The sequence below is a fragment of the Homarus americanus genome, unplaced genomic scaffold (assembly GCF_018991925.1).
Source record: "Homarus americanus isolate GMGI-L3 unplaced genomic scaffold, GMGI_Hamer_2.0 scaffold39722, whole genome shotgun sequence".
NCBI classification, from domain to species: Eukaryota; Metazoa; Arthropoda; class Malacostraca; order Decapoda; family Nephropidae; genus Homarus; species Homarus americanus.
Window position 1 is genome coordinate 50,316 of NW_024754262.1, and position 27,591 is coordinate 77,906.

General features: G+C 43.9%; 1 protein-coding gene across 1 annotated transcript in view; it reads left to right on the top strand.

Moving 5' to 3' along the window:
* LOC121855746 overlaps positions 1-27,591 on the top strand; it is an 87,279-nt gene that overhangs the window by 46,525 nt on the left and 13,163 nt on the right. Inside the window, exons 10-13 of the mRNA XM_042350854.1 lie at positions 1,373-1,453; positions 9,529-9,726; positions 16,563-16,744; positions 17,167-17,303. Coding sequence (XP_042206788.1) covers positions 1,373-1,453; positions 9,529-9,726; positions 16,563-16,744; positions 17,167-17,303 — 598 coding nt within the window. The remainder of the gene's footprint in view (positions 1-1,372; positions 1,454-9,528; positions 9,727-16,562; positions 16,745-17,166; positions 17,304-27,591) is intronic.

Genomic DNA, 27,591 nt, shown 5'->3' on the forward strand with positions numbered 1-27,591 from the left:
GGTGATGCCTCGAATGAAAATTAACAACTGCGCTGTGTCTCTGACATCACAGCTTTCATCAAGTGCCAGTGAATATTATTCAAAAGTCCTTACTTTCACTTTAAACTGCAGATACATGTTCTCAGCAATGTCCTCTGCATGTCTTACAATTGTTTGCCTTGACAAACTTACTTTCTCAAACAGTTTTTTCTTGTCTGGACATAAAATAGAGGCAGAATCAGCCATACATTCCTTTATAAATTCTCCTTCAAAGAATGGCTTGCTGTTTTTGGTAATTTTGTGAGCTGTCACATAACTCACTCTTGTAATACCATCCTGGGATGCAAATTGTTTTTTGAAAATACTTTTCTGTTGTTGTAATTGAGCAACCATCTCGTTAGCTTTCTTCTTCTTTTGTTCATCAGAATTTTTTTTTATATTTACTGGAGTGATTGGTCTCAAAATGGTAATTTAAGTTGTAATTCTTTAGCACTGCCACACTTTCTTTGCAAATTAAACACACTGCTTTTCCATCCACGTTGGTAAAAAAATATTTAGAAGTCCATTCCTTGTTGAATGTTCGACACTGCTGCAGCTTTCCTCTTCCTAGATTCACTCATTTTCACTTAGAAATTATGGGTTGGGGACAACAACACATAAGTACAAATTCTGCAAAACCACAGTAACATCCTCTTAAGTGAGAAGCAGAGAGAAGGCTGAGCTTCTCTAGTGTTGGTGCTGGACGCCCGGGTCAGTGTGTGACACAATATTGAAGTGTGGGTGTGGTCGTCCAGGTCATATGATCAAGAACGGGTTTCTCAGGTAAGGGTTTACTGACCTCCCTTTGCCTAGTCCCTATGGATAACCATACTGGGGGTATTCACAAGGCCAGGTCAGCAGGTGATGAGCTGGTCTTGCTGCTATAGGTGGCCAGTTCCCGCATAATATTGATCCATTCTAAGATTAAAAAAAAAAAAAAATTCTCCATTGCCACATGCAATGGCGGGCCACAGAAATAATTGTCTGGCCGGCAAAATTTGGCCCACGGGCAGTATCTTGCCCACCCCTGCTTTAGAGCCCCAGAGAACAACATAGAAAATGATATGTTTAAATGTAAGGCATGCAAATGAAAAATGCAGACACTGCGGTTGTCATCAGGTACAGGTACTGTCAAAATGCAGACCCTGTGGTAATTGATGTCAAAGGGTTTCTTAATTTAATGCTATACTGTATATAGTATTGTACTCATCAAAATACATATTCATATGAAGTTTCAGTAAACTTGAGAAGTATTAACTAAATACTACTGAATTAAGCTAGATACAAAGGTTTCTTATGTGAAATTCTTTATACATTTTTGTTTATTTATATTTTTTTTTTACTTATTTTTCAGGTATCATTTTATCTACGTAGTGTAGAGCAGTTGCAGTTGCCACAAGCAGGAAATGACAGTGAACTAGTTCAGCACCATGCAGTAAGTCCTGAATTATTGTTATCACTGTTTTCTCTTTCTTTGTTGGATTGTAAATTAAGGGAGATTAAAAATCATGTGGTTCATATATTGATCTCTCTCTAGCAATTTAATACAGTGACCCCTCGGTTAACGAACTCAATCCGTTCCAGAAGGTCGTTCGTTAACCGAAACCATTGTTTCAATGGGTTTTTGGGTAATTGGTTCCAGCTCACCGAAAATTTCCTAAATTCAACAAAAATGGTAGAAAAGTTCACTTACTTTGAGGTGTGTGTATGTAAAAGGCTCCTGGATGATGATGATGATGATGATGATGGGAATTAGAATGGGGGTGGAGGAGAAGGAAGAAGAAAAGGCATTGGGGTGGAAGAGAAGTCACCCCATGGCACCATTTCATCCATAAAATTTTAGTTCTCTTGGTGTATTTCAAGATTTTTTTCTTTAAATCAACACTGTACTGCATTATATATTGTCAATATGTAAAATATATTTCAAAATGACCAATAATTTGCTTGGAAACACAGAAAAAAAGCGTTTAGTTGAAGAAAGTCTCAAGCAAGATGTTGCCTCCACTGAAAACAGAGAGAGACTAACGCCTGTCTGGTGTGTTAACAGGCTGGATGGCACGCCAGAAACTAGTTTCTTTACCTTCAATTATGTTCAATAATTGTTAAAATGACTAAAAAAGTTAATATTAAACTTTTTAAAATTATTGAATAGTATAAACTTCTTGATATTTACTAAAATAGTAAGGAATTTATGCCCTAGAACCGATTAATGTATTGGCGGACTGATACTAAAGCTGGTTGCCCGGTCAGTGCAACCGAAAACATGTTGAGGTCGGTTCGTAAGAAATTCGTTAACCAAATTTTTGTTCGTTAACCGAATTGAAGATCCTTATGGAAGGCAGTTCGTTAACCGAAATTTCGTTAACCGAGGCGTTCGTTAAACGAGGGGTCACTGTACATTAAGAATTCATGTTCAGTAACTTTTTTCTTTACCAAAAAGTTACAACACTTATTTAACTGGGTGCTCATTAAACTGACAGGCATTTCAATGTACAGTTCTGTATATCTGTTTTATAATGCCCATGTACTATGAGTTGCTTTTGTTAATTTTCCTTATAAACTGTTGGTTGATTATTTTTGCCAATCTTGCTTCCAGTATTATTTATTACTGAATCTAGATATTACTGTATATGAGGTTATGTGATATAAAGTACCTGGTATCACACCTGATACATGATTTTTTCTCCCTCCATAAAGGTGGCACTCTAAATACATCTAATTTTATCTTCCACTCTCCCCAGATTGAGCTTTTATTGGGTGTATTTTAACTTACCGATTTCCCTAGTACAGTGTAGAAGAAGTGATGTTGCAGTCCTGCCAGCTAATTATACTGTACTCTATATAATTTTGTCAATTTTGGGTTAATTAATCTCCCTTCTTTTTAGGGTGCATATACTGTACAGCTACTTCCCGACTTACGACTTACTCGACTTACGACCACCTGGACATAAGACCGCCTCAGTCGTACCAAAATTTTGTCAAATTACGTATTTTCGAGTCCCAACGTCAGTGATTGCGCTGTGTACTGACAAAATTTTCGTTTGTAATTCACTTGAAAATGGCTGGCAAGCTTAAAAGTGAGAGTTTTGTGGTGCTGAGAAGAAAAAGAGACACCCATTTTAGATTTTCTATGTACAGTATTATTTAAGCATTTTCGACTTATGACCATTTCGACTTACGACCTGGATTTGGGTCCCTAACCCCGTCATAAGTCGGGGAGCAGCTGTATATATATATATATATATATATATATATATATATATCATGCCTATCCAAATGTTTAACCCGTTGTGTATGGAGTCGACTCTGAGCTGAATAAATTGTCAAGCATTAACCAAATAAAATATTAAAAGCAGCATCCCTGTAGTGAAGGGTTTGATAGTGATTGTAATGTAGTATTCTTATCCAGACTTGTTTATGTTGGTACATATTACAGGATTATACTTTATGTTCTCATAAAACCCTCTATAAGTTGTTGGATATGAGTTCCTTGGGTTTGATCCAGATATAAGTGTTGTTGTCTACTCCTCACATCTTCTACAGGAATAGGCATTTCAGATCCTTTCTTCACCCATTTCTCATAAGAGAGTGGCAGAAACAATGATGGTATAAGATTCCTTGTGTCAGTGATTGGCTCCTCATAAGCTTTTTCTCTTAATTTGGATTCTTTTCTTTTGCGTCACACAGCCCTGGTTTTAACTTGGTGAGCAGGTGACCTTGGGTTTGTTCATCAGTTTGAGGGGTGATTGGCTTCCTTCCTAATTTTTTGATTTTGATGTATGTAATGATTGGATACTCTTAGTTTTTGTGGTCTCGATGCCTTAATAGACCTCATTTCATGCATTTGCTTCTGTTTCCTTTATATGACAACTAAAGCAGTGAATTGAAGTCCATAGAAAATGTTTACAACATTATTTGTAGATTCTAAACTCTTAAATGTGTGATGATAGTAAATAATAACTGTAAACGCCTTAGTTAAGGACGTTCAGGTGACAGGCAAGTCGAAGGGAATGATTGAAACCCGTCTTTTGACGCATTCAATATTTATTGATGTGGTCAAAACCTGCAGACAACAAGGCGTTCATTTGTATTACATGGTGATCTATCTGATACATAATTAGTTAGTCTCACACAATTTATCTTAATTATAATTGATTATTGAGCATAATGACATAATACAAAGTTCATAACTCTATTAATCTTAGCTACACTTCATTCCGCGTTGTCTTATTGCTCCAGATAAGGCAGGAACGAGTGGGCATAATTAGTCCACAATATTTCAGTGCTGAGGGGTATGTCATCACTTTGGCTGTACTTACAAGTGCGGGTCAATGTGAATCAGTATGGTGCTCCAAGGGAAGGTAGTTCTGTGTAAATTGTTCCAGTACAAAACTCAGCCAGGATTGGGAGTTGTTGTTCACCACTGCTAGCAGAGTGTTGATCCTCACAGCATCACTTGAGGGGGCAGTGTCCTAGAGTCCAGGTGGCCACGCTGCCTTTTAAACCATACATTAGCAGAGTCATGATCTCTTCTCCGTAAACACCGCCCACCCCCTAATCTTTGTTGGGTAAGGCAGCAAAAACGTCAGCACTGACACTAGTGTTGACGCCAGCGATGAAAGCACTCCCGGCGATGCCAGCGCTTACGCCAGTGGCGATGACAGTCCCAGTGGTAAACACCGTCCCCCCCCCCCCCAGCTGCCACATCTGTCGAGGTAACAGGCCGTGTGTGGGGTGGGGGAGGCACATGGTTGTTGACATCAATGATAAAGCCAGCGGTGATAACACTCCCGGCTTTGGGCAATCGCCCAAGATTTACGGTGTGGCGTGTTCAAGAAGGCATACACAGGTCACTGGCCTTCGGAACTTCCCAGATACTGTTTGTACACGCACCTGGCGTACCAGATCATCAGCTCCTGGGACCACTGCCGTGACCCTGCCCAATGGCCATTTGTTGCGAGGAAGATTTTCCCCAGTGACGAGGACGAGGTTGCCTTCCTGGAGATCTCGGGTTGGTTCTATGTACTTCTGTCTTTTGCGGAGTAGTGGAAGGTACTCCCTCACCCAGCGTTTCCAGAAGCGGTCTGCTAGGAACTGCACGCACCGCCACCGTCATTGATGTGAGTCCTTCAGAAGACATCCTCCTAGTGACAGATCAGCGTGTGGGCCACCGTGGAGGATGTGGGCTGGTGTAAGCGCTTCCAGGTCCCTCACGTCGCTCGAGGCAGGGGTGATGGGTCGATTGTTTATGATTGCTTCCACTTCACAAAATAGCGTCTGCAGTCGATATTCATCCAGGACTTGGGTCCCCACAATTGCTCTGAGAACCTTACTGACTGTTCGGATTTGCCATTCCCAGACTCCTCCCATGTGTGAAGCCGCTGGAGGGTTGAATCATTCTATATCTTTCTTCTGAAAGTGTCTGTTTTTGCGTTCATCATTCCTCCAACTACGCACTGCCGCTCGGAGTTCCTTGCAAGCCCCGACCATGTTGGTGCCATTGTCTGAACGAATACGTTTCGGAGTCGTACCCTTTCTGGCGATGAAGCGGACAGTAGCGTTTAGGAGTGCATCTGTATCTAGAGACTCCAACACCTCCAGGTGCATTGCACGAGTAGCTAGACAGGTGAATATGCAGCCATATCTCTTGGTACTCTTTTGTCCAGTCGACGACCAAAGCTTGATGACCCGTTTATCCTCTACCGATGATGGGGAGCCATCTCCCGGGGTCTGGTGTAATGCTTCGATTTCCCAGAAGCGCCTCACCTGCTCTTCCAAACGAGTTTTTTCTGTAGAGGCAGTTAGCATGGAACATTCCGTTGTAAACCTGTGAATTAAATTGCCCATCAGGGGCCCATTGATCGTCCAACCCAATCTTGTCCTTATTGCAAAAGGTGCTCCATCCGGCCCCGTCCGACACTCGAGGGGAGTCAGGGCATCTGGGCAATCTTGTCCAATCAGTAACTCTGCGACTCGTCTGTTTGGTGGAAGTGGAGCAAGTCCTTGAAGATGTCCCCAAGCATCTATGTCTAGGGCTGTAGCTGTTGAGTTTTCTAAAGAAGGTGGCAGTCTGTCAAGTACCAGTACCTTAGGAAGGGATATGGGGCACTTCGCTCCCCGGGTGTTAATGCCTCTTACTTCCAGATCTACTTCTGTGGTGTTACATTGTTCCCCTTGGGTTAACGTGTTTATGAAGAGTGATGTTGGTTTCCCATGTATTCTTAGTCTTTCGACCAGTCCTTTGGCACAGTAAGACCTGTCGCTGCCTGTGTCTAGTAGCGCCGTGGTTCTCTTTGATCCTGTAAACCCTTTTCCCATTACTTGAACTGCTAGTAGTGGGAGCACGACCTTGTCTTGGCTTAGTCATTGATCTCGCCCTCTTACAGTAGTATCCACGTAATTCACATATGTCCTCTCTCCTTGCTTGTTGTCGGCTTGGTCGAACCGCCTCAGCTGATTGACTTGGTCATCTTCTTGGGGCTCTCTCTTTCTATTCTTTCTTCCTCCGGTTCCACCACTCTGTTCTCTATCTTCGAAGTCACAGTCCTCGCGCTCTCTCTTGAATCCTCAGCCTTCCTTAACGTCAGCATCTACCCTATTCGATTTTATGATCTGGCGGCTGCTCCCACTTGCCTTTCTTGGCGGCACATCTGCCCCTTCCTTTGGCAGGTGGAGCCATCTTGATTGTGCCTTACCACACCCGTCGATGTCGCATGGGCGGAAGCCAGACATACAGTTGCCAGATCGGTCTTTTCCCTCGTACCTCAGGCTAGTGTATCGAGTATGCGCCCTTTTTGCCTCCTTCGCTCTGCTTTGTATGAACTGCCAGATATCCCTTATTTTCATGTAGCCATATCTCTTTGGAGGGTGATCGAGGACTGCAATCTCATACCTTTCTTGTAAACGACCAGGAAGCCTTTCAATTATGCCTTTCTTTACGAGGAGATGCTCGAGGGTTTCTTGTGAGTCCATGGACTCGAAGCTGCAAATGCTCGCCTGAAGTTCGCCAGCCAAGTCCTGCAAGCCCTCGCTGTTGGTTATTTTGACAGGTGGTCCGTTGATCAGGTTCATCAATAATTCTTCGATATGGGCGTCCTCATCACCATACCGGTCCTTCAGGGTACTCAGGGCCTTTCTATAGCCCTCATAGGACTTCATCCTGGTGAATGGGTTCAGAACATTCCGAATATTACTTGAACATGAGTGGATTAACATTTGAAGTTTCTCCGAATCTGGGGCAGTGGAGGTTCCCACATATCTCTTGAAGCTATTCATGTAGTCCCAATATTCTCCACTGCTCTCCCCCTTGAAAGTAGGTATGCGTGCATTTTGCATGTGGTAGGATGACAACATATCCTTCAGTGAAGTTGAGGTGCTGCCGGATTTTTCCTTGCCGCCGTACTTCTCTCTCCTTTCAGGCTGCTCCATTTCAACTTATTGCACGTCTTCATCTTTGTCGGTCGATTCCTCATGGCCCTTGGGGCGTCCAGTCATCCCAGTGGGAGACTTGTCAAGAGTCCCCCCTGATGTTGTCTTCAGCCTGGGTTGGTCGCTCCCTTCTTCCAAACGTCGTGCTGTGTTCCCTTTTGCAAAATATGCTTCCAGCATTTCAGTCACAGTTCGTCGTACTTCTGCCATTATGTTAGATCCGGGATTTTGGTCAGGTGCTGAGCATTCAGACTCAGGCAGAGGGTGGTCCCTTTCAGCTTCTGTGGCCGTAACATCGTGGTCGTTCAGCTCTGGAGGGTCAACTACTGCTTCTGGGTCTTGGTCACCTTGATCCATGTTCACATTTCCCTTTCGTTGCTCTGGATCCATTCCCGCTACCTTTGGCCCTCTTTTTGAGAATTATTTTCAGCTCTGGTTAGATCTCAAAGTTTGTTCGATGAACCACTGCTCACTGACTGTATTTGCGTTCGGTGGTGTGGCTCGCTGCTTGTAAGTATGTTTGACAATAGTAGGTCACTGTTGGTTGCTTATGGTGTTACAAACGACACTTTACTGTCGGTTACTTACGGTGTTTCAAGTGAATCACTGCAGGTTGTTTATGGTGTCACAAATTGGGGTGATATTAAGTTAATTTAATCACACTTACCTCGTAATTTGTTAAGTTGGTTATTTGTTACCTCAAACCTGGTCAGCTGCCCGTTATGATCGCTGGTGCATACACTATAATCACTGGGAGAGTGGGTTTGCCTCACTGGGTGCGTGAGCCGGCTTGTTACAAGCAAACGCTCTTAGGACCGTACTCTTGAACCGAAAACTTTATGACAACCCCTCAGATATTTAAACACTTCATTCACACACACGACACTGTCTCCCGCACCGATGTCCCACCCACTGTGGGCAGGTGGCTGATTGACGATCTACGTTGTTCCACGCTGAACTCCTGGCGTTGGTGACGTGTCCTGTGGTCCTTTTTTCTCCTGGTAGTTGAGTATTCCCTTCGATGCCCTTCCGCATTTGTTTTGACTGTAAACGCCTTAGTTAAGGACGTTCAGGTGACGGGCAAGTCGAAGGGAATGATTGAAACCCGTCTTTTGATGCATTCAATATTTATTGATGTGGTCAAAACCTGCAGATAACAAGGCATTCATTAGTATTACATGGTGACCTGTCTGATACATAATTAGTTAGTCTCACAATTTATCTTAATTGTAATTGATTATTGAGCATAATGACATAATACAAAGTTCATAACTCTATTAATCTTAGCTACACTTCATTCTGCGTTGGCTTATTGCTCCAGATAAGGCAGGAACGAGTGGGCATAATTAGTCCACAATATTTCAGTACTGAGGGGTATGTCATCACTTTGGCTGTACTTACAAGTGCGGGTCAATGTGAATCAGTATGGTGTTCCAAGGGAAGGTAGTTCTGTGTAAATTGTTCCAGTACAAAACTCTGCCAGGATTGGGAGTTGTTGTTCACCACTGCTAGCAGAGTGTTGATCCTCACAGCATCACTTGAGGGGGCAGTGTCCTAGAGTCCAGGTGGCCACGCTGCCTTTTAAACCATACATTAGCAGAGTCATGATCTCTTCTCCGTAAACACCGCCCACCCCCTAATCTTTGTTGGGTAAGGCAGCAAAAACGTCAGCACTGACACTAGTGTTGACGCCAGTGATGAAAGCACTCCCGGCGATGCCAGCGCTTACGCCAGTGGCGATGACAGTCCCAGTGAACACTTCCAGCTGCCACATCTGTCGAGGTAACAGGTCGCGTGGTGGGGGGCATCACTCGAGAGGGCAATCTGTGTCATGAGATCCATGACACCCTCTCAGCGCTCATGCCAGTGGTGATGACACTCCCGGTGGTAAACACCGCCTCCTCCAGTCGCTACATGTGGTGTGGTAACAGGCCGTGTGTGGGGTGGGGGAGGCACATGGTTGTTGACATCAACGATAAAGCCAGCAGCCATAACAATAACAGTGTCTTTGGAAAGTTTTACTTAAGACTGCTTGCAGATAATGAGTGTGCGATATTCACAATTTATCAATATTTTTTTAAGGATTGGGGAGACAAGCCAATGAAGGAAATCATAGAAGATGCACTTACCAAAGGTCAAGTAAAGTCTGCAGAAACTTATCTTCAACTGAAGCCCTGGGTGTATGGTACAATTGTCACAACTAGTATTGTTTCTACTTGCATTGATGTTGCAAGGGAGAAATTGTCTGAAGACTCACAGCTCAAAGCTCTACTGAATATTGTAAGTTCTACCCAAAACTCTTTTTCATTATCTTTTTATGATGAATCTTACAAGTTTTTAAAGGGATTTATTGCTGAATTAGATAGTGAAAATAGTAGAATTGGGATTTAGGTTTAGCAAGTGACTGAAAATTTTGGGTGAAAGAAAACATTTTGTTAAAATGAAATTTATGAGTTGGAGCTGCGTGGGTCAAAGATATTTTTCAGGTTCAGGAATTGGAATGAGGGACTGGAAGAATGGAACAGTGTAAAGCATGAGAGGATAAAAGAATGTGGAATTGAGAGAGAAATAGAAGAAACTGTAGAGGAGGGGAAGTTGAGATATAATTTTTAAATATATATACAGTATTACCCTTCACTTTCCGAGATTTCTCATTTACGGTACCTTGCCAGAACCGGACTTTGAAAGTTTCCGCGGTGCATCTACTCATATACGTGGTGAAGTATAATTTTTTTAATTTTTTTTTATTTAGCTCATAAAATTTATACAAATTACCCGGCCAGAATATAATTTACAATGCTGGAATTCTTACAATATGATGATCATTTTGAATATAAACATCATGGATTTTGCATTAGACATACAAATTTTAGATCTTATGTAATAATTTGGTTTACACAAAGCAAATATTTTATCCTTTGTGCAGAATATATGAAGTTTACATTCAAAATATTCCCTGACCTGCAAGGAATCCAGAAATGTCAATTATATTATCCTAACTTTAGTCTGAGTTATTATTTATTACTAAAAATGTAAATATACTATTTTCTCCCAAAGCTTCTCTGGTAGGGGGAGGGAGGGACTGACCCAGCTAGGGCGGAGTATTTTGATTGACAGATAGTGTCCTTGAAGAATATTTCTTTGTTTATTTACTGAAGATATATGTTTTAGCTCATAAAATTCATACAAATTACCCGGCCAGAATATAATTTACATTGCTGGAATTCTTACAATATGATGATCATTTTGAATATAAACATCATGGATTTTGCATTAGACATACAAATTTTAGATCTAATGTAATAATTTGGTTTACACAAAGCAAATATTTTATCTTTTGCAAAATATATGAAGTTTACATTCAAAATATTCCCTGACCTGCAAGGAATCCAGAAATGTCAATTATATTATCCTAACTTTAGTCTGAGGTATTATTTATTACTAAAAGTTAAAATCTAGTTTTTTCACCCAACATTTCTCTGGTAGGGAGGGAAGGTGGGGGGTGGGGGGGAGGGTTGGGACTGACCGACCCAGCTGGCGTGAGTGTGAGGAGGGGGGGAGGCAAGGTGGGGTACTTTGATTGACAGATAGTGTCGTGAAGAATATTTTTTTTTTTTATTAACTGAAGATATTTGTTTTAGCTCATAAAATTCATACAAATTACTCGACCAGAATATAATTTACATTGCTGGAATTCTTACAATATGATGATCATTTTGAATATAAACATCATGGATTTTGCATTAGACATACAAATTTTAGATCTAATGTAATAATTTGGTTTACACAAAGCAAATATTTTATCTTTTGTGCAAAATATATGAAGTTTACATTCAAAATATTCCCTGACCTGCAAGGAATCCAGAAATGTCAATTATATTATCCTAACTTTAGTCTGAGGTATTATTTATTACTAAACGTTAAAATCTAGTGTTTTCACCCAATCGTTTCTCAGAGAGGTAGGAGCTAGTGAGCTGGGAAGAGGGGGGGGGGGGATTTGAGTCCATTATTTGAATGGACATAAACCTGGCGACTGTATTTCTCTTAAATATTAATTGTGTGAGCATACCATCATAAAATTTAGATGTTATTTTTACTACAACATAGGTATTGTGTCGGAAAAAGTGGAGTTTGGGGGTCGGGCCAGTCTCTATTGGAATTAATCCCATATGTTCTGTTGTTCACTTTACGCGGTTTTCACTTTCCGCTGTACCCTGTGGGTTCAATTGACCGCGTAAATCGGGTACTACTGTACTGTACTGTAATAGATGTCTAAATATTAAGGGGGACTTCTTATGATATGTTAAGGGGGGCTGGACTGATAAGGCAGAATAAAATACAGGGGTCCCTGTTTAATGTTGTTTTATTATAAACTTAATTAATTAGGGAAAGTGTTTGTTTAGTGTTGCTATGTTTTATTATATTTTGTTGCTTTTTGGTTAATCTACCTCAACTTATGCTTCCAAAATACCCAACAAGTTACAGTGCAGTGCCTAGCACCAAGAAAATCAGGAAAACAATTACCTTGGGTACCAAATTGGGGTTTAAAACTGTTTGATGCTGGTGAGTGTGCTGTTCACATTGGTGTTGCTCTAGTCTTGCCTCCCACCATGGTAAGTTCTATTTAGGGTATTGCTTTGAGGATTAAAGCCCTTACACAATGTGATACACCCTTTAGTGCCATGAAAATTAGCAGGACTTAAAATTAGTTAATGGAGAATATGGAGTATCTTCTCTGAGTTTCGATGGACAACAAGAATCAGTGTAGTGCATAGTTGCCTTAAGTTAGCTACTTTACCCCCTGTGATGATATTAAATGAGGTAAAATCGTGAGGGCTACTCTACCATCATATTATCGTGTTAAATAAGTAATCCTCCTCAATCTTGTTTTGATATTTCATGACGGCTCTAAGCACAACTGTAAAGACAATCCCCATTGCTGCCAAGACCACAGCACCTCACTCACACCACACTCCAGGATACAGCCCTACCACTATCCGCATTTATATGTAATGCAAACTGTTTATATATCTATTGATAGTCATATATTCAGTTGGTGTCCACATGGGGTAGTGTTATGTCACTGTGTGGGTGCTTGCTCAAGGTTAGCAAGGATGTGGATGCAATCATTCATAGGATTGATCATATCAAATGTATTCTGGAGTTAGCAGGTTAAGGGATGTGGGATCTGTATAATCTTATGTGTCTTTTTGTGTATCAGTAAGTGCACCTCCAATGCAGGGTCATGGGACACTTTTTTTTTTTACGGGGAAGAGCCCACCTTGGCACAGGTCATCAACCCACAACGGAGCCTAGGGGGCTAAAAAAATAAGAGTAAAAAGAAATTAAAAATAGAAAAGAAAAAGATTATATCAATCTACACCACGAAGATGCCGGAAAACCATCTTTTTGAAGTGAGACATTGTATGAGTATGGAAACACAGAATAAGGCAAAGTATTCCATAGTTTGGCTGTGTGAGGAAAGAAGGATGTACTATAACGGTTTATTCTAGTGTGACTGACATCCATAGAGAAATGGTGGGCACCGCGAGCAAGACGAGTGTTACAAGCCCACGGTCTTGCTGGCGGTACACAGAATGCCAAATCCACTGAACATTGCCCATTAAAGTATCTGTAAAAGAGAGAGAGTGAACCAACATTGTGGCGAAGAGAAAGGGAAGAAAGATTATCAACTAAAGGAGAAGAGTTAATAAGACGAAATGCCTTTGATTCCACCCTATCTAACAGTTGGACAGAAGAAGAGCCACCCTAGATATGAGAGCAGTACTCCAAGTTAGGACGAATGAATTCATTACTGTATATACTTGAAGCAGCTGCTCAGGAGTGAAGTAGCTACGGCATCTGTACAGCATTCCCAGCTTTCTGGAATGTGTGGCTTCCTTGACATATTAGAGGAAATGGTGAGGTCTAGCATATCTATTTTAGAATTTGGCAGAATGATTACGTCCTGAAATGTGATTGGTGGGAGATCATCTAATTTGGAAAATGTAATTGGTAAATACTGAGTTTTATTACAATTGAATTTAACCAAGTTTCTACCTCCCCATTCGGAGATGTTGCACAGATCCGCACTGATAGATGTAACGATATCAGCTCTAGAAACAGATGTGTTTTGAGAATTAGGAGGAAAGGGAAAATGTGAAGAAGAGTAAAGAGTAGAATCATCACCGTAAGAATGGATAGAATTAGTCGTAGTGTGAAGTAAATCACTGATAAAAAGAAGGAAGAGAGTAGGTGAAAGAACAGAACCCTGTGGGACACCACTATTGGTAGAGAAAGAGTGAGATTGATCCCTCGACAACAACTGCCATGGATCGGTTCTCAAGGAAGCTATAAATTAGAGAACAAAGTGGGGGAGAGAAACCATAAAAGGGAAGTTTAGAAAGCAAAGATTTGTGCCATACACTGTCAAATGCTTTGGAGATGTTGAGGGCCATGACAAAAGTTTCCCCATAGTCCCAAAGAGAGGATGACCAAAGATGGGTGCAGTAGGAGAGCAGATCACCAGTAGATCTCGCCTGGCTAAAGCCATATTGGTGATCCGACAAAAGAGAAAGTGGCTTTCAAGGTGACAGAGAAAATCTTATCGAGGGATAAATTTGGGCAATGGGGCGATAGTTAGAGGGATTGGAATGGTCACTCTTCCTCGGGGTGGGCTGAACCGAGGCGTGCTTCCAAGAAGAAGGAAAGTTTGTGATTTGAGGCAAAGGCAAAAGAGGCGAGCAAGCACAGGGGCCAGAACTTCGGCATACTCCCTCAGAACACGAGGGGGTATTCCGTCCAGTCCATGCGCCTTACTCACATCCAACCTGGAGAACACACCAGCAACCCTACAATTGGAGATTACAGGAAAGTGTATAGGTTCAGTAAGAGGAGTAGGAGGGATGGAATTGGAATCGTCTAAGGTGGAGTTAGAGGAGAATAAGGTACAGTACTGTAGAACGTCGATATAACATGAGATACGCTCCAAGAGAGGTCGCTTTAAACCGAATTTGCACTAAATCGAAGTGTTGTTTCAATGGAATAATTTAGTTTGGAACTTGAAAGAAGTACAAAATACTAAAAAGACTGACAGTTATACCAAGATGCACCTCAGCCCATCTCCTAGAATAAACAAAACATTGTTTTTTGTAGTATTATGTTAGAACAAACACTCATAAATCATAAATTAAGGGACGCGAAATGGTCTGTTTACTAGCGATCAGCTGATGGGAAGATGGGGCTGGGGGGAGAGAGAGGTGAGGTGATATGTTTGACAGTTGATGCCAAGGTCTAGTGCTTATTTATTTATCTGTCCTTAAGAGTGACTAAGTTTTTCTCTTCTAAAATCTCACTGAACTGACCTGGGAGAATATAATTAACATTGCTGGAATTCTTATAAGATAGTGATTAATTTGAATATAAACATGCTATAGTTTGCGTTAGACATACAAATTTTAGTTCTAATTAGGAAACTTATTACAAATGGCTAAAAATTTTATCTCTTGTGCAAAATATATGGTTTATATTCAAATTATTTGCTGTCTTGCAAGGATTCTAGCATTGCAAATTATATTCTCCTAACTTTAGTCTGTGATCTTATATAAGATAAAAACTGTAAAACTATAACCACCAAACCCTGACTAGGAGGGAGGGAGGGAGGTGGGGGGATGAGGGAGGTGACAGTGACACGTTTGACAGTTGGTGCCGCAGGTCTAGTGAAGTATGTATTTGTTTATTTATGTCCTTTAGATTAAGTTTAATTTTTTTTTTTTAATGTCACAGAAGTGACTGGGGAAAATATAATTTACATTGCTGGAATTCTTATAAGATTGTGATTAATTTGCATATAAACATGCTATAGTTTGCACTAGACCAAAATTTTAGTAATCATTTAGTACATTATTCTGAGTACATGTACAGTACAGCTTTGCCCTTAGGACAGTGTAGCTTGCTCAGAGAAACATTAGGCGCGAATTTTAAAATAGGATGCGCCAGGTTGACTCGCACAAAATAGGAAAGATTTGCTTTAAATTAAAACATTGTCCTTAATTGTGGGTGTTGCTTTAAATCAATAATCTTAATTTGAATCGCTTTAAATCGACGTTCTACTGTACCAAAGAGATTGGCTTTATCAGGGGAAGAGTTGGCTATAGAGTTATGAGGTCGGAAAAGAGGAGGAAAAGAGGAAGTGCAGAAGTTATTACAGATGTTTTTGGTTAAGGACCAGAAGGATTTACTAGAAGAAGAGTTAGGACTGCGGTCTTTCTTTTTATAAAATTCTGCTTGGCCCTACAAAGAATTGCCTTACAACGATTCCTAGAAGTAATGAAAGAGGAGTGGGTAATAGGAGAAGGAGATAAGTTTCATAACTTGATGTGCCTTATCTCTCACCCTACATGCAAGAGAACAGGAGCAATCAAACCATGATTGTAAAGTGAAAGTTTTGGTAGAAGATGAGATAAATGCACTCATACCACCCCGTATAACCCCAGCAATGCTGTCACAACATACCGAGGCGTCCCGAGTGGAAAAGCAACATTCATCCCAAGGAAAGTCGGAGAAAAATTCTCACAAGGATTGCCAGTTTGCCCTCCGAAAATGCCATAGTTGGCGTTTCGAGGGAGGTGGAGGAGGTGGTCGTGCCCAATTTGATTAAATCGAAATAGATTGTGATGAGAAGACCCTAAGGGGGCAGAAATTGAGTATGAATGGTGTGAGGGGTTAGAGGTAAAATAAAGATCAAGAATGTTAGTAAGTTGATCGTGTCGATCAGAAACGCGTGTAGGGTGTTTAATTATTTGTTCCAAATCATCAAGTAAGGAAAAAGAGAGTGCCTCAGCTCCATCCCTTGCAGAGCCAAGCCACTCTCTGTGATGTACATTGAAATCCACTTGGTAGAGGATCTCGGTGTTGGGGTGTGTGGTTAGCAACGATTCATAGCAGGAAGTGAGATAGTAACTTATGATGACACTTTAACACTGCCAACATGATATTGTAATACATAGGAGAGAGACTAGTATACATTTATAATATGTGAAAATGTTTGAATCAAATACTTGTAGAACAAGGTACAGTATTATAATTATTTAAATCTCTCTTTTATTCATGTACAGGATGATGACTACAATGAAGAATTAAGACAGATGATGAACTTAAGTGATGATCAGTTTGAAATAAATATTATAGGAAAAGTATTAGGAAGCAGAGGTCTGTTGACACTTGTTGAAACTTTGGCAGTACAGTTGGTGATGACTATCCATAGAACACTACCAGATCTTCTTACTCTCCCACCGCAGTAAGAAATTTTTTTCACTTTCAGAATAAATTATTAAAATATATATTATTTACTTAGTGTTATCTTGGGTCATTCTTCTCCCTGTCATTCCAAGAAGTAGTGTATGTGAATTAATTTTTCTTATGTAGTGTATTTGCCATGATACTTAACAATTTTGATTCAATAAAAATGTTGTGACTGGGGAAGAGGTCTGATATAAAGCTTAAGCATAGTGAAAGGGAAGCAAACTGGGAGAACTCTTGAGTTGTTCTTTGGCTAAAGTAAATTGGTTTGTAGAAGAATGTACATAAACCTCCCAGTGTAAGTGTAGTAAATATTTGAGGATAATTCCACATTGGACTGGTTTATTCTTCTGGTATTACTCCAGAATCAGTGTAAATTTTCCTGATGTTAATGACTCAGTAGTTTTTGTATTATCTTAGGAGATGGACAGAATTGGTGTGTTTGGGTGATGCTTCCTCTGCAGAGGTGTCAGCTCCAGTGACAGTTGGACAAGTGGCACGCTGGACTCCACTGGCGATAATGCTTATTATCACTGATCTTTATGCCTATGCTGGAGGTCAGTGCTGTATTATTGCAGTATTATTTGATTAGTATGAGTCAGGTGGCACAAAAACCCTGATCAATACCACAAGCAGTCCCTAGTTTACAAAAGGGTTCCATTCCTGAAAGCATTTTGTAAATACATTTTTCCTAAATCAGATCATATTTCCCATAGACTCCCATTATAAAAACTGAGATAAGTCCCTTTAAAAAAAAAACTCATAACATAAGTATGTTTTTAAATAAATTTTTTGGTGTACACATTGATTAAAAGAATGCTCTAATATATATACTGTACAGTAATTGAAATACATTCACATACAGTACATTACAGTCAAATTAATGCCAGAGCAAACTCACAATTGCCTGTACAGGTTGAACCTCCCTAATTCGGTACAGTACTCTATTGTCCGGCGCCTCCTGTCTTCCGGCGCTAGTATCCATGGTTCAGCATCCCCTTTGTTTACATCTGGCCCTCGTGGAGTTTGGTGCGTTCCTAGGTATTTCAAGTGTTTCTGTAATACAGCTACTCCTTGACTTATGACCTACTCGACTTTTTTTTTTTTTTTACGGGAATTAGCCCACCCGGGCACAGGTCAAAAGACCCACATTGGGGCCTGGGGGGCAAGAAAAAAGGAACAGAACGAAATTGAAAATAGAGAACAAAAAGGTTATATTGTGTTAATCTGCACCACGAAGATGCTGGAAAACCAGCTTTTTAAAGTGAGACAGATTGTGTAAGTATGGAAACACAGAAGAAGGCAGAGCATTCCACAGTTTGGCTGTGTAAGGAAAGAAGGAGATACTATAACGGGTTATTCTCATGTGACCGACATCCACAGAGAAACGGTGGGCACCGCGGGTAAGACGAGTGTTACGAACCCACGGCCTTGCCGGCGGTACACAGGATGCCAAATCCACCGAACATTGCCCGTTAAAGTACCTGTAAAAGAGAGAGAGTGAAGCAACATTGCGGCGAACAGAAAGGGAAGCGAAATTGTCGACTAAAGGAGAAGAGTTAATAAGACGAAATGCCTTTGATCCACCCTATCTAATAGTTGGACAGAAGAAGAGCCACCCCAGATATGAGAGCAGTACTCCAAGTTAGGGCAAATGAATCCCTTATATACTTGGAGCAACTGCTCAGGAGTGAAGTAGCTACTGCATCTGTACAGCATTCCCAACTTTCGGAAGGCAGCTTTAGCTATTTTGTACTCAGGATGTGTGATTTCTAGGACATATTGGAGGAAATGGTGAGGCCTAACATATTTATTTCAGAATTTGGCAGGATGATAGCGTCCTGAAATGTAATTGGTGGAAGATCGTCTAATTTACAAAGTGTAATTGGTAAATATTGAGTTTTATTACTATTGAACTTAACCAAGTTTCTACCTCCCCATTCAGAGATGCTGTACAGATCTGCATTGATAGAAGTAATGATATCAGTTCTAGAAACAGATCTAGTTTGAGAGTTAGGAGGAAGGGGAAAATGTGAAGAAGAGTGAAGAGTAGAATTATCAGCGTAAAAATGGATAGAATTAGTTGTAGTGTGAAGTAAATCATTAATAAAAAGAAGGAAGAGAGTAGGTGAAAGAACAGAACCCTGTGGGACACTACTACTGGTAGAAAAGAGCGAGAGATCGATCCCTCGACAACAGCTGCCATGGATCGGTTCTCAAGGAAGCTAGAGATGAGAAAACAAAGTGGGGGAGAGAAACCAAAAGAGGGAAGTTTAGATAGCAAAGACTTGTGCCATACCCTGTCAAATGCTTTGGAGATGTCGAGGGCCACGACGAAAGTTTCCCCATAATCCCTAAGAGAGGATGACCAAAGATGGGTGCAATGGGAGAGCAGATCACCAGTAGATCTCGCCTGGCGAAAGCCATACTGGTGATCCGACAAAAGAGAAAATGGGAGTTCAAGATAGTTTCGAAAATCTTAGAGAGGGATGAAGTTAGGGCAATGGGGCGATAGTTAGAGGGATTAGAATGGTCACCCTTCTTCAGGATGGGCTGAACCAAGGCATGCTTCCAAGAAGAAGGAAAAGTTTGGGTTTTGGGGCAGAGGCGAGCAAGCACAGGGGCCAGGGCTTCAGCACACTCCCTCAGAACACTAGGGGGTATTCCGTCCGGTACATGCGCCTTACTCACATCCAACCTGGATAACACACCGGCAACCCTGCGAGTGGAGATTATAGGAAAGTGCATAGGTTCAGTAGGAGGTGCAGGGGTAGGAGGGATAGAGTGGGAATTGTCTAAGGTGGAATTAGAGGAGAATAAGGTGCCAAAGAGATTGGCTTTGTCAGGGGGAGAGTTGGCTATAGAATTATCAGGTCGGAAGAGGGGAGTCAAAGAAGGAGTGCAGAAGTTGTTACTAATGTTTTTAGTTAAGGACCAAAAGGATTTACTAGAGGAAGAATTCGTCAGGACAGCGGTCTTTCTTTTAATAAAATTCCGCTTGGCCCTACGAAGAATAGCCTTACAACGATTCCTAGAAGTAATGAAAGAGGTGTGGGTAATAGGAGAAGGAGATAGTTTCATAGCTCGATATGCCCTATCTCTCACCCTGCAAGCAAGAGAGCAGGAGCGATCAAACCATGATTGTAATGTGAAAGTTTTGGTAGAAGATGGGATAAATGCACTCATACCACCCCATATAACCCCAGCAATGCTGTCAGCACGAACCGAGGCGTCCCGAGTGGTAAAACAACATTCATCCCAAGGAAAGTCGGTGAAGAATTCTCGCAAGGATTGCCAGCTTGCCCTCTGATAGTGTCATAGTTGACGTTTAGAGAGGGTTGGGGGAGGTGGTCGTGCCCAGTTTGATTTAATAGAAATAAGGTTGTTTTCAGAAGACCCTAAGGGGGCAGAAATTGAGTATGAATAGTGTGAGGGGTTAGAGGTAAAACAAAGATCAAGAATGTTAGAAAGTTGATCGTGTCGATCAGGAACGCGTGTAGGGTGTTTGATTATTTGTTCCAAATCATTAAGTAAGGAAAAAGAGAGTGCCTCAGCTCCACCTGGGTCATCCCTTGCAGAGCCAAGCCACTCTCTGTGATGTACATTGAAATCCCCTAGGTAGAGGGTCTCGGTGTTGGGTGTGTGGATTGCAATGATTCATGGCAAGAAGTGAGATAGTCAAAGCGTTTGAAATAGTTGGTAGAGTTGGGAGAACAGTTTAGGAAACAAAGAAAAATAGTCACAGTAGGTAGAGATATTTTGAGCCAGATGACATCATAAAGGGAAGATTCAAGATCCGTGAGTCGAGCTATGGGTGTACGTGTGTTGCAGTAGGCGCATACACCTTCCTTAGAACGGAAAGAGGTATAAAGGTTGTAGTTGGAGACTTGAAGAGGTTTGGGTGAAGCTGCTTTGGTCAGTTGAAGTTCGGAAAGTAGTAAGAGGTTGGGGGAAGAGGTTAATAGATGGTGCCCCACAGAAGGAAAATTGGATCTCAGTCCGCGAATGTTGGAAAAATGAAGTGTGAAAAAAGCCGATCCTCCAGCAACCTCGGTGGCGTCAGTTGAGGCCCCAGTAACTTGATGATGATCAGGTCGGCCCTGGGGTCCACAACCATCCCGACCAGTGGAACCCATCCGAGAAGGCCCCGCTTCAACATTAATATCAATTGACATAGGAGAATAAAATAGAATGAATAAAACAGATCAAGAATGAGTACGGTTATATATGTGGTGTTGTCAATAGTAAGAGAGACAGTTGAGACCCTGCAATTGTGTGTAAATGAGGCAGAAAGATAGATTAGCAACCTGGGACTTGGTCACAATTTTTGTAATGCCATATGGCAGCAGGGCCTACCATTAGACAATACATTATGCTTCCAATATCTTCCCAAGCAGTAGTACCTCCCTGGTTGGTAGCTGTCTACTACCGACTACTTACGACCACTCAGACATACGACCGCCCTAGTTGTACCAAAATTTTTTCAAATTACGTATTTTCGAGTCCCGACGTTAGTGATTGCACTGTGTACTGACAAAATTTTGGTTTGTAATTCCCTTTAAAATGGCTGGCAAGCGTAAAAGTGAGAGTTTTGTGGTGCTGAGAAGAAAAAGAGACATCCATTTTAGATTTTCTATGTACGTATTATCTTTGCATTTTCAACTTACGACCTGGATTTGGGTCCCTAACCCCGTCGTAAGTCGAGGAGTGGCTGTATTTCACTTGTTATTTACCCTTAATATGCTTCCTAAGCGTATTTATTTTATTATTTCATTTACTGTACAGTGGTCCCTCGGTTAACGAACACAATCTGTTCCAGCAGGTTGTTCGTTAACCGAAAAATTTGTTGACCGAAACCATAGTTTCAATGGGTTTTTGGGTAATTGGTTCCAGCTCACCGAAAATTGCCTAAATTCAACAAAAATGGTAGAAAAGTTCACTTACTTTGAGGTGTGTATGTAGAAGGCTCCTGGATGATGATGATGATGATGGGAATTAGAATGGGGGTGGAGGAGAAGGAAGAAGAGAAGGCATTGGGGTGGAAGAGAAGTCACCCCATGGCACCATTTCACCCATAAAATTTTAGTTCTTGTAAGATTGTACCATCGTACGATATGTTTTCCCATGTTGAGATGGGGGCTTGTCTTTGGCAGCGCCCGGTTGCCAGTCTCCAGCTGACACTGTTAGAATAAAGTCTATAAAGAACGTGGTCTATGACTCCAACCTCTCACATGGCGCACAGTGAGTAGGATATGTCGGGGCCCGACACGCCATTACAGCCCTGACAAGAACGCTGACATGGCCCCTACACGTCCACGATTCTCGACGCCCTCAAGGGGACGCCAGGGCTTCTCTACACCGGCCGGGAACACCACGCGCGCCCAGCAGCAGGCCATGAGTGCATTGATGGCTCAGATGGCGTCTCTAGGTGCTGGCGGTGGTCATGCTTCTATGCCGGTCATGAAGCCCTCAGCAGCTGTCGCTCCAGAGAAGTGTGAGGCAGAAATGCCAGCAGCTGCGTTTAGGACATGGAGGCGGTCCATGGAGTCATGGGTGCTGTTGAACGGGTGGCCACAACTGGTGGCCACACTCCACATTCGCCTGAACTGCGTCCCCGCACTCCAAAGAGTGATTGACTCGAGATACCCCAGCGGTCAGTGGGAGCAGCTCTCGCCCAAAGAAGCCCTGGACGCCATCAGTGGAATGGTTCTTCAATCTTCAAACCAAGCTGTGAAATGGAACGAGTTTTTCAACAGCAAACAAGGTGAAGAGGAGCCCATGAAAAGGTATTTTCAACGATGCTTCTCAGAGGCAGTGGAGTGTGAATTTAAATGTCCCACCTGTGATAACGACCTCTCTGAGTACATGCTATTACGTAAAGTTATGGTGGGCCTGAGTAACCCAGTGTTGAAAAGGGAAATTTTCCAGGGGTACTCTAGTTATAATAGTGTTGAAGTGCTTAGAAACAAATGCATGTTATTTGAGGCAGCAGTGAGAGATGCTGGTGTATTGTGTCGTACGTCTGGCCAGGCAGTGGTGGGAACAGCCGCGGAGGCAGTGGCGGTTGGTGATGACGTCACCGGTGAGTCTGAGGTAGCTGCCGCCCGACCTCGACACCCCAGTCGCGTGCACTGTGGTAACTGCGGCGTGTCACATGCCTCTGGTAAAAGTAACTGCCCTGCAAGTGGGGCTACATGTCGCAATTGCTGTAAGGTTGGTCACTTCAAAAGGTGTTGTAGGAGTAAGTCAGCCCTAAGTGCTCCTGTGGATGTGTCAGGCGCTGTTACAGTGGCAACAGCCCAGCTATCCCGCCACCCCAGGTTACAAGTGTTCGTGTCCCAGGCCGGGGGCAATTCCCCCGCCACCCCTGTGCTGGCTGTAGCCGACACGGGTGCTATGGTGTGTGTGGCAGGCGCATCCCTGCTCCGGGACATCGGTTTGTGTCCGGGGCAACTTCGGGCCCGTAATGGCTTAAGGGACGTGGCGAACAAACAGCTCAAGTGTCTGGGGTCCGCCCCCTGCCGCCTCGGTGTGGACGAGGGGTCCACCGTCCAGGAGGTCTACTTCGTGCAGACAGCCAAGGCCCTCTATCTGTCATTGGAGGCCTGCAAGTGCCTCAACTTGGTGCCTGTCGACTTCCCGCTCCATAGACGTGCTGTGGCTGCCGTGGGCGATGGAGGGGAGCGGCACACTGCCGACGATCTACCTCCGAACCGTTTACCTGAGAGCAGCCGTTTCCCGCCGAGGCCAGTTGAGATACCCTTGCCTCCTTTGGAGGAGAATGTGGCCAGGCTGGAGGCATGGCTACTCACGCACTTTTCGTCTACCGCATTCAACACCAGCAGGTCCCCACTGCCAGTCATGACTGGTCCCCCTCACCGTATCCACCTGACGCCCGGCACGACCCCCTACGCCTGCTCCCGTTCCGAAACACTGGGAAGCGGAGGTGAAGGCCCAGTTGGAGGAGGACGTCAGGAGAGGCGTCATCCAGCCAGTGCCTGCTGGTGAGGCTACGGAGTGGTGCGCCAGGATGGTCGTGGTGGCCAAGAAAAACGGTCAGCCCAGGCGCACTGTGGACTTCCAACGCCTCAATGCAAGCTGTCTGAGGGAGACGCACCACACACCTGCACCATTCGACATGGTGTCTGGGGTGCCAGTGCACTCGTTCAAAACCGTCGCCGACGCCTTTTGGGGATTTCATCAAGTGGAGTTGGAGGAGGAGAGTAGACGCCTGACCACATTCATCACGCCGTGGGGACGTTTTCGATACTGCAGGACGCCCATGGGACATTGCTCAGCGTCAGATGCTTACACCAAGAGGTTTGACGACGCTATTCAGGATGTGCCCTGCAAGTACAAGTGCGTGGATGACACTCTCCTCTATGACTCCAGTGTGAAGGGGGCGTTCTGGCACACTTACGATTTTCTGGAGACCTGCGCTCGCACAGGTATCACGCTGAAACCAGAAAAGTTCTTGTTCTGCAGGAGAGAAGCTGAGTTTGTGGGTTTCCTCCTGGGGTGGGACCTGTACCAGCCCACTGCCCAACGTCTGTCAGCCATCAAGGACTTCCCCATGCCGGATCAGCCATCAATCACTGACATCAGGTCCTGGCATGGCCTGGTTAATCAGTTGGCTCCCTTCCTTGCCACTGCACCTGTGATGGAGCCCTTCCGTGAGCTCCTCAAGAAGCCAGTGGGCAAGCAGGTGTATTGGGACGACCAGCTGCGGCTCAAGTTTCGCCAGGCCCAGGACACCATCTGTCAGTTGGCCAGGGACGGCTTGGTGTACTACGACAAATCCAGGCCTACGGCAGCTGTCACTGATTGGAGCAGGGAGGGCATCGGCTTCGTCGTCCTGCAACAATACTGTGCCTGTGCCTCTCCAGAGACGCCCTTCTGCTGCAGAGGAGGGTGGCGGTTGGCTCTGTGTGGTAGCCGACATCTGAGCACGGCCGAGGCCGGTTATGCTGCAGTAGAAGGGGAGGCCCTGGCTGTGGTGTGGTGCCTGCGCAAGGCCAGGCTGTTCCTCCTTGGCTGCCCGAACCTCATTCTGGTGACGGACCACCGCCCCTTAGTTGGCTTGCTAGGGGACAGAGCCTTCACGGATGTGGCGAATCCGCGCCTGTTCAGGCTCAAGGAGAAGACCCTGCAGTACCGATTCACGGTCAAATACTTGCCAGGGAAGCGGAACTGTGCAGCTGACGCCCTATCCCGCTTCCCCTCCCTCAGGGCGGCGCCTGATGCGGAGGACATGGACCAAGAGGAGGACCTGTGCGCTGCAGTGTGTGCAGTCACAATCGCAGCACTGGATCAGGATGGGTGCATCACTATGGACGAAGACACAGTATGCAAAGCGGCGGCGGACGACCCAGTGTACCAGATTCTAGTGTCGAGGGTGCTGGCGGGCGACTGGCACCCCCACAAGTCACAGGAGGGCTCATTCATGCCTGTGAGCCTCGGTGAGGACACAGGTTGGCTGTGACAAGCCAGTCACCTACACCCCTGCACCAGGGGCTGCGTGGCGCTTGTCATCCCCTGACTCCTCCCGCCACTGGTCGCCGCAACCTGCATGGGGCACCAGGGCTCGACTCAATGCTCAGGCGGGCCCGGCAGTCTGTCTAATGGCCTGACATGGAGGGTGACTCAGTATCATCGGGTCCTCAGGTGTTGCCGCAGACCCACTTCTTCCCAGCCTCCGGAGTCGCTGGTTCTGACCCCAGCGCCAGACTATCTCCCTTTCAACAAGTGGTGGCCGACGACCACCTGAAACAAGACGCATTTCAGTATATGCTAATCGACTGATGTTGGCTGGAGACGCCCACTTCCCCAACGAGGCTACCCCTGAAAAATTATCGCCAGTCTGGCGGGCCTACTGGGCGAGGTGGGGGTACTTGAGCATCACAGATGGAGGCCAACCTTGGCCAGCCTTGAGATGACAGATTTCTAAGTCATGGGGGGGCGCCTCACGTCTATACTTCCCCAGTCCAATGGCAGGGCAGAGGCTGGGGCTGGTGCTGCCAAGAGGCTCCCTCAGGGATACACGGGCCCGGGGTAGCCTGGACCGCGAGCAGACATCCCAGGCCCTCCTCCAGTACCTGAACACGCCTGCGGGGTGAATGTCGCCCGCCCAACTTGCCACTCTGTCGCCAGTTCCATGACGGCGCTCCTGCACAGACAGCACTATAAGGTGGACCAGCACTGGCGGGCGTGGCACTTCAGCAGAGGGAGGTGCGCTTAATGAAACACAGATGGGGTCCTGTCATGAGGGAGGTATCCCGCCAGCTGGCTCCTAGTCGGGGCAACGCAGGTGCGGTGCAGTGACGCAGCCACTAAGCCGACAGGACAGGCATAGTGGTGGAAGCCCCACCACAGGCAGTATGTCACAGGTTGGGTGGCAGTGGTGGGTGTCCATCCTGCTAAACAGACGCCACTTGGCGAACGGCTCCCACACCTGTGCCTACTACCCGTGGTGCACTGCCGCCTCCTGGCCCCTTCTGTTGTGCCTCCTCCATACCCGCCTCCGCAAGAACTCCACGGCCCTCCCCAGTCGAAGGTTGGCCCAGGTGAGCCTGAGCCCGGCTGGCTGACGGACTACGGGTGTAGTGTATGTGATGTAAAAATCAATTTAGGAGTAGTTTTTTGTTTTTGTTTTTCCTTTGGTTTGACTGCTTTTTCCTGCATTATTGTTGTTTTTATGAATGCATTGTTTTCCTTTGTTAGTTCTAAATGCATTGTCATTTCCTTTTAACCAGGGCTGTGGAGTCGAGTCGGAGTCGAGGAGTCGGAGGAAATGCTTGTGGAGTCGGAGTCGAGTCGGTAAAATCACCAGACTGACCGACCCCGACTGAAGCTATTCTTGTTCCTAAGAACAAATATATATGAACTCAGGCACAGCTCCTCAACACGTACTGATCCCAATTAATTTTCTTAAATTATTAAAAAGAATTTATTTCCATTTATGCTACTATTATGAATTTATTGTAGCAGGCACAGTATAGCACTATAATTTTGGACGATAGTCTTTCTTACCATTTGAAATTTTGAATTATATCAAATTTTGTTTCGTTGAAAAACTGCACAGAGGCTCTCAGCTACAAAACAATTAGCTACAACCTGTTTTTGGTGAGATTAAGGCAAATTTAATTTAATAACTTAATCATGTAAGGTTTATCCATTTTCCTTTAAGACTACTTACGACCACTCAGACATACGACCGCCCTAGTTGTACCAAAATTTTTTCAAATTACGTATTTTCGAGTCCCGACGTTAGTGATTGCACTGTGTACTGACAAAATTTTGGTTTGTAATTCCCTTTAAAATGGCTGGCAAGCGTAAAAGTGAGAGTTTTGTGGTGCTGAGAAGAAAAAGAGACATCCATTTTAGATTTTCTATGTACGTATTATCTTTGCATTTTCAACTTACGACCTGGATTTGGGTCCCTAACCCCGTCGTAAGTCGAGGAGTGGCTGTATTTCACTTGTTATTTACCCTTAATATGCTTCCTAAGCGTATTTATTTTATTATTTCATTTACTGTACAGTGGTCCCTCGGTTAACGAACACAATCTGTTCCAGCAGGTTGTTCGTTAACCGAAAAATTTGTTGACCGAAACCATAGTTTCAATGGGTTTTTGGGTAATTGGTTCCAGCTCACCGAAAATTGCCTAAATTCAACAAAAATGGTAGAAAAGTTCACTTACTTTGAGGTGTGTATGTAGAAGGCTCCTGGATGATGATGATGATGATGGGAATTAGAATGGGGGTGGAGGAGAAGGAAGAAGAGAAGGCATTGGGGTGGAAGAGAAGTCACCCCATGGCACCATTTCACCCATAAAATTTTAGTCTC